General features: G+C 59.4%; 2 protein-coding genes across 2 annotated transcripts; one reads left to right on the top strand and one right to left on the bottom strand.

Annotated features, from left to right (window-relative positions):
* Positions 1-2764: 2764 nt before the first annotated feature.
* On the top strand, positions 2765-4079 carry LOC130607140 (cytochrome c1, heme protein, mitochondrial; the record flags this gene model as incomplete). The annotated part of the gene is made up of 3 exons (XM_057424014.1): positions 2765-2993; positions 3743-3843; positions 3932-4079. Coding segments are annotated over 3 exons (435 nt in total), but the record flags the coding sequence as incomplete, so codon positions are not given.
* A 200-nt stretch (positions 4080-4279) lies between these two features.
* On the bottom strand, positions 4280-6912 carry LOC130607139 (ranBP-type and C3HC4-type zinc finger-containing protein 1-like; the record flags this gene model as incomplete). The annotated part of the gene is made up of 5 exons (XM_057424012.1): positions 4280-4381; positions 4465-4608; positions 4679-4777; positions 6419-6598; positions 6682-6912. Coding segments are annotated over 5 exons (735 nt in total), but the record flags the coding sequence as incomplete, so codon positions are not given.
* Positions 6913-7268: the final 356 nt, after the last annotated feature.

Raw genomic sequence — 7268 nt, 5'->3', positions numbered from 1 at the left:
CCCAGTTTTAAGCCCCAGTTAAACCCTGTCCAACCCCAGTCAAACCCCACCAGACCCCAGTTAAACCCTGTCCAACCCCAGTTAAACCCTGTCCAACCCCAGTTAAACCCCGTCCAACCCCAGTTAAACCCCATCCAACCCCAGTTAAACCCCGTCCAACCCCAGTTAAACCCCATCCAACCCCAGTTAAACCCCGTCCAACCCCAGTTAAACCCTGTCCAACCCCAGTTAAACCCTGTCCAAGCCCAGGTAAACCCCAGTCAAACCCTGTTAAACCCCAGGTAAACCCCATCAAACCCCAGTTTTAAGCCCCAGTTAAACCCTGTCCAACCCCATCAAACCCCAGTTTTAAGCCCCAGTTAAACCCTGTCCAACCCCAGTCAAACCCAATCAAACCCCAGTTTTAAGCCCCAGTTAAACCCTGTCCAACCCCAGCAAGCCCCAGTTTTAAGCCCCAGTTAAACCCTGTCCAACCCCAGCAAACCCCAGTTTTAAGCCCCAGTTAAACCCTGTCCCACCCCAGTTTTAAGCCCCAGTTAAACCCTGTCCAACCCCACCAAACCCCAGTTTTAAGCCCCAGTTAAACCCTGTCCAACCCCATCAAACCCCAGTTTTAAGCCCCAGTTAATCCCTGTCCAACCCCAGCAAACCCCAGTTTTAAGCCCCAGTTAAACCCCAGTCCAACCCCAGCAAACCCCAGTTTTAAGCCCCAGTTAAACCCCAGTCCAACCCCATCAAACCCCAGTTTTAAGCCCCAGTTAAACCCTGTCCAACCCCACCAAACCCCCCCATCCAGTTTTAAGCCCCAAAACCCTGTCCAACCCCAGCAAACCCCAGTTTTAAGCCCCAGTTAAACCCTGTCCAACCCCACCAAACCCCAGTTTTAAGCCCCAGTTAAACCCTGTCCAACCCCATCAAACCCCAGTTTTAAGCCCCAGTTAAACCCTGTCCAACCCCATCCAACCCCAGTTTTAAGCCCCAGTTAAACCCTGTCCAACCCCACCAAACCCCAGTTTTAAGCCCCAGTTAAACCCTGTCCAACCCCAGCAAACCCCAGTTTTAAGCCCCAGTTAAACCCTGTCCAACCCCATCAAACCCCAGTTTTAAGCCCCAGTTAAACCCTGTCCAACCCCATCAAACCCCAGTTAAACCCTTCCAACCCCAAAACCCCAGTTTTAAGCCCAGTTAAACCCTGTCCAACCCCATCAAACCCCAGTTTTAAGCCCCAGTTAAACCCTGTCCAACCCCATCAAACCCCAGTTTTAAGCCCCAGTTAAACCCTGTCCAACCCCATCAAACCCCAGTTTTAAGCCCCAGTTAAACCCTGTCCAACCCCAGCAAACCCCAGTTTTAAGCCCCAGTTAAACCCTGTCCAACCCCATCAAACCCCAGTTTTAAGCCCCAGTTAAACCCTGTCCAACCCCATCAAACCCCAGTTTTAAGCCCCAGTTAAACCCTGTCCAACCCCATCAAACCCCAGTTTTAAGCCCCAGTTAAACCCTGTCCAACCCCATCAAACCCCAGTTTTAAGCCCCAGTTAAACCCTGTCCAACCCCATCAAACCCCAGTTTTAAGCCCCAGTTAAACCCTGTCCAACCCCATCAAACCCCAGTTTTAAGCCCCAGTTTTAAACCCTGCCCCAGTTAAACCCTGTCCAACCCCATCCAAACCCCAGTTTTAAGCCCCAGTTAAACCCTGTCCAACCCCATCAAACCCCAGTTTTAAGCCCCAGTTAAACCCTGTCCAAGCCCATCAAACCCCAGTTTTAAGCCCCAGTTAAACCCTGTCCAACCCCAGCAAACCCCAGTTTTAAGCCCCAGTTAAACCCTGTCCAACCCCAGCAAACCCCAGTTTTAAGCCCCAGTTAAACCCTGTCCAACCCCATCAAACCCCAGTTTTAAGCCCCAGTTAAACCCTGTCCAACCCCATCAAACCCCAGTTTTAAGCCCCAGTTAAACCCTGTCCAACCCCACCAAACCCCAGTTTTAAGCCCCAGTTAAACCCTGTCCAACCCCAGTTTTAAGCCCCAGTTAAACCCTGTCCAACCCCACCAAACCCCAGTTTTAAGCCCCAGTTAAACCCTGTCCAACCCCAGCAAACCCCAGTTTTAAGCCCCAGTTAAACCCTGTCCAACCCCAGCAAACCCCAGTTTTAAGCCCCAGTTAAACCCTGTCCAACCCCAGCAAACCCCAGTTTTAAGCCCCAGTTAAACCCTGTCCAACCCCATCAAACCCCAGTTTTAAGCCCCAGTTAAACCCTGTCCAACCCCATCAAACCCCAGTTTTAAGCCCCAGTTAAACCCTGTCCAACCCCATCAAACCCCAGTTTTAAGCCCCAGTTAAACCCTGTCCAACCCCAGTTTTAAGCCCCGGTTAAACCCTGTCCAACCCCATCAAACCCCAGTTTTAAGCCCCAGTTAAACCCTGTCCAACCCCATCAAACCCCAGTTTTAAGCCCCCGTTAAACCCTGTCCAACCCCAGCAAACCCCAGTTTTAAGCCCCAGTTAAACCCTGTCCAACCCCACCAAACCCCAGTTTTAAGCCCCGGTTAAACCCTGTCCAACCCCATCAAACCCCAGTTTTAAGCCCCAGTTAAACCCTGTCCAACCCCATCAAACCCCAGTTTTAAGCCCCAGTTAAACCCTGTCCAACCCCATCCAACCCCAGTTTTAAGCCCCAGTTAAACCCCATCCAACCCCAGTTTTAAGCCCCAGTTAAACCCTGTCCAACCCCAGTTTTAAGCCCCGGTTAAACCCTGTCCAAGCCCTGGTTGGGGGGTGCTCTGGGGGCGCTGGCTCCGCGTGGCGCCGGTGCTGAGGCGAGCCCCCGCAGGCACGGCGGTGAGGACTACGTGTTCTCGCTGCTGACCGGGTACTGCGAGCCGCCGGCGGGGGTGACGGTGCGCGAGGGGCTGCACTACAACCCCTACTTCCCGGGGCAGGCCATCGGCATGGCCCCCCCCATCTACAGCGAGGTCCTCGAGTACGACGATGGTGAGAGGGGAACGGGGCCGGGGGGCCGGGGCCTGACCTTGGGCTGCAGCAGCCCCATGGAAGGAACGGGGCCGGGGGGGGCGGGTGATGGAGCTGAGCAGGAGCCTGCGCCCACGGCAACCGCATCCCGGCTGGAGCAGCACCAGGGCGGCAGCGGGGCCAGGGCAGGGGTTGAGCCCCTGCACCGGGCACTGCGGAGGCAGCACCTGGGATCCTGTGCTCGGCTCCGGGCCCCTCACTGCAACAGAGACCTTGAGGTGCTGGAGTGGGGCCGGAGAAGGGAATGGAGCTGGAGCACAGGGGTGATGGGGAAGGGCTGAGGGACCTGGGGGGGTCAGATGGGGAAGGGAAGGCTCAGGGGGGACCTGATGGCTCCCTCCAAGTGCCTGCCAGGAGGATGGAGCCAGGAGGGGCTGGGCTCTGCTCCCAAGGAACAAGGGATGGGACAAGAGGAACCGGCCTCAAGCTGCACCAGGGCAGGGTTAGGTGGAGCTGAGGGACAGTTCATCCCTCACAGGGGTGGTCAGGGGCTGGGTGCAGGGAAGAGGTTGAGTCATTGCCCCTGGTGGTACCTAAAGGATGCGTAAATGGGACGCTTGGGGCCATGGGTTCGTGGTGGCCTTGGCAGGGCTGGGAACCCTTGGGCTTGCTTAAAAGCCTTTTCCACCCTGGCTGATTCCGAGAGGGCTCAGGACTGTGCCCGCACCCGTGGGTGCTGCTCACCCCATTGTAACCCCCCCCTCCCCAAGGCACCCCGGCCACCATGTCACAGATTGCCAAGGACATCTGCACCTTCCTGCGCTGGGCAGCGGAGCCGGAGCACGACCACCGCAAACGGATGGGCCTGAAGGTGGGTGCTGGGGGGCCGAGGGGGACCCAGCGAGCCCCCGGGGGCCCAGAGCCATGGGGCTGAGCTCGGGTGCTTCCTCCCCCTATAGATGCTGATGATCTCGGGGCTCCTCATCTCCCTCCTTTACTACTTGAAGCGCCACAAGTGGTCGGTGCTGAAGAGCCGGAAGATGGTTTATCGGCCCCCCAAGTAGGGGGCATGGGGGGTGTCCTCCCCCTTGCGGTTCCCCCGTCACCCCCGGGTGCAGCAATAAAGCCTGGGTTGATCGCGGCTCAGCGGGTGCCGGTTGCGCCGCGGTTGCCGTCGCTCGGAGCCCAGGGAAGGGGGTTCCGGTGGTGCCGCCGTGTGCCGGGGCCACGCGAGGCCCTGCGGCACCACCGTGCCCGTGTCCGTCCTCTCCTTCGGCCGTGGGCTCCGGTGGGCCCTGGCTATGGCGCGAGGCGGTGCCGGCACCGGCTCAGTGGCAGTTCTGGCACCGGGGGTGGCACTTTTGGCCGTTGACATTGCAGCGGCACCCGCCGCTGGTGTCACCGGGGCCCTGCGTGGGGACGTTAACCCAGGTCATGGGGGGGGACACCCCACGGCGGGCGTGGGGCTGCGGGCTCTGGGTACCGCACTCACCGCCGGCCCCCAGCGCGGCCCCTTGGTGACCCAGCAGATCTCGGTCTGGCACACGGCGCAGCGGATCCAGTCGCACCCGTCCTTCTTCTGCACCACGATGAGGCACGTGGGGCAGTGCATGGCGTCCCCCCGCTGCACCAGCGTCTGCGGGGACACCCCGGGGCCGTGGGCACGAGCCAGGCCCCCCCGGTGCCCCCCAAAGCCCAGCTCCCACCTGCAGCATGGCGCTGGTCTGCCGCGCCGCCGCGTCGTTCCGCGCCCGCAGCTCCAGGTCGTCCTGGTACTGGCGGCAGTTCCGGCCCTCGTGGATGGCCTGGGGAGGGGGGGACAGAGCTGTGATGGGGAGCGGCCATGGGGCTGTGCCGGGGGGCGGCTGGGAGGGGGCTGGAGGTGCTTGGGTGGGGGTTGGTGGGGTTTGGAGCTGGTTTGGTTTGAGGGGGGTTGGAGCTGGTTTGCTGGTGGATTGGCAGCCATTTGGTGCTGGTCTAGTGGTGGTTTGGAGGCGGTTTGGAGGTAGTTTGGTGCTGTTTTGGTGGAGGTTTGGTGCTGTTTTGGTGCTGGTTTGGTGGAGGTTTGGTGCTGGTTTGGAGGTGATTTGGTGCTGGTTTGGTGCTGTTTTGGTGGAGATTTGGTGCTGGTTTGGTGGAGGTTTGGTGGAGGTTTGGAGGTGGTTTGGTGGAGGTTTGGAGGTGGTTTGGTGGAGATTTGGTGCTGGTTTGGAGGTGATTTGGTGCTGGTTTGGTGGAGGTTTGGTGCTGGTTTGGAGGTGGTTTGGTGGAGGTTTGGTGGAGGTTTGGTGGAGGTTTGGAGGTGGTTTGGTGGAGGTTTGGTGGAGGTTTGGAGGTGGTTTGGTGGAGGTTTGGTGCTGGTTTGGAGGTGATTTGGTGCTGGTTTGGTGGAGGTTTGGTGGAGGTTTGGAGGTGGTTTGGTGGAGGTTTGGTGCTGTTTTGGAGGTGGTTTGGTGGAGGTTTGGAGGTGGTTTGTTGGAGGTTTGGTGCTGGTTTGGTGGAGGTTTGGTGCTGGTTTGGTGGAGGTTTGGCGGTGGTTTGGTGCTGGTTTGGAGGAGGTTTGGTGGAGGTTTGGTGCTGGTTTGGTGGAGGTTTGGTGGAGGTTTGGAGGTGGTTTGGTGGAGGTTTGGTGGAGGTTTGGAGGTGATTTGGTGGAGGTTTGGTGCTGGTTTGGTGGAGGTTTGGTGGAGGTTTGGTGCTGGTTTGGAGGTGGTTTGGTGGAGGTTTGGTGCTGTTTTGGAGGTGGTTTGGTGGAGGTTTGGAGGTGGTTTGTTGGAGGTTTGGTGCTGGTTTGTTGGAGGTTTGGTGCTGGTTTGGTGGAGGTTTGGTGGAGGTTTGGTGCTGGTTTGGTGGAGGTTTGGTGCTGGTTTGGTGGAGGTTTGGAGGTGGTTTGGTGGAGGTTTGGTGCTGGTTTGGAGGTGGTTTGGTGCTGGTTTGGAGGTGATTTGATGCTGTTTTGGTGCTGTTTTGGTGGAGGTTTGGTGCTGGTTTGGAGGTGATTTGGTGGTGGTTTGGTGGAGGTTTGGTGCTGGTTTGGTGGAGGTTTGGTGCTGGTTTGGTGGAGGTTTGGTGCTGGTTTGGAGGTGATTTGATGCTGTTTTGGAGGTGGTTTGGTGCTGGTTTGGTGGTGGTTTGGTGGTGGTTTGGTGGTGGTTTGGTGGTGGTTTGGTGCTGGTTTGGTGGAGGTTTGGTGCTGGTTTGGAGGTGGTTTGGTGCTGGTTTGGAGGTGATTTGATGCTGTTTTGGAGGTGGTTTGGTGGAGGTTTGGTGGTGGTTTGGTGGAGGTTTGGTGCTGGTTTGGAGGTGATTTGATGCTGTTTTGGAGGTGGTTTGGTGGAGGTTTGGAGGTGGTTTGTTGGAGGTTTGGTGCTGGTTTGGTGGAGGTTTGGTGCTGGAGTGCAGGAGGTGTTCAGGAGGGGTTCTGGAGGTGGCGGCTGAGGCCTGACCTTGCAGAGGAGGCAGTTGAGGGCCTGGCACACCGGGCACCGGAACTCGTTGACCGAGTCCTCGTAGATGCACCAACCGCGGCAGTCGGGCGTGCGGCAGTGGAAGCTGTTGTGGCTGCGGCGCTCGGCCAGCACCAGGCTCCGCTCCAGGAAGCGCCGGTACTCCTCGGGGGACACCAGCTGCGGGTGCGGAGGGGACGGGGGTGACGTGGGCGCGGGGAGGCCGCGCCGGTGCCGGTGCCGGGGGCCCGTGCCGCACTCACCGCGCGGATCTCGCGCTCCTGCAGGTGGCTGCTGCAGGCGTAGGAGTCGTCGCGGTAGGGACAGGCCACGGTGGGCTCCTCGCTGAACGTGATCACCTGGCGCAGGCACTCCCTGCCCGGCCCCCGCGGGGCGCCAGGGCTGCGGGTCAGGGCCGGCACCAGCACGGCCGAGCCCAGGGACGGCGCCCACGGGGGTTGGAGGGGGTTTGGGGTGGTCACCGCAATGGGGTGCTACTAACGGGGGGGGGCACCGCAATGGGGGGTCAGGAACGGTCACTGCAATGGGGTGCTCCTAACGGGGGGGGGCACCGTGATGGGGGGGGGGGGGGGGGGGGCTGGTCACTGCAATGGGGGGGGGCTGGTCACTGCAATGGGGGGTCAGGAACAGTCACTGCAATGGGGTGCTCCTGATGGGGGGGGATAGGGCTGGTCACCTGGTCACTGCAATGGGGGTCAGGAACGGTCACTGCAATGGGGTGCTCCTAACGGGGGGGGGGGGGGGGGATAGTGATGGGGGGGGGGTGGTCATAGGGCTGGTCACTGCAATGGGGGGGAACGGTCTTAGGGCTGGTCACTGCAATGGGGGG

This window comes from Pezoporus wallicus, unplaced genomic scaffold, assembly GCF_028554395.1.
Source record: "Pezoporus wallicus isolate ANWC-B61680 ecotype Strahan unplaced genomic scaffold, APGP_CSIRO_Pwel_v1 contig_14395, whole genome shotgun sequence".
NCBI lineage: Eukaryota > Metazoa > Chordata > Aves > Psittaciformes > Psittacidae > Pezoporus > Pezoporus wallicus.
The sequence above is the reverse complement of the archived record's forward strand: the minus strand, read 5'-3'. Positions and strand labels throughout refer to the sequence as shown.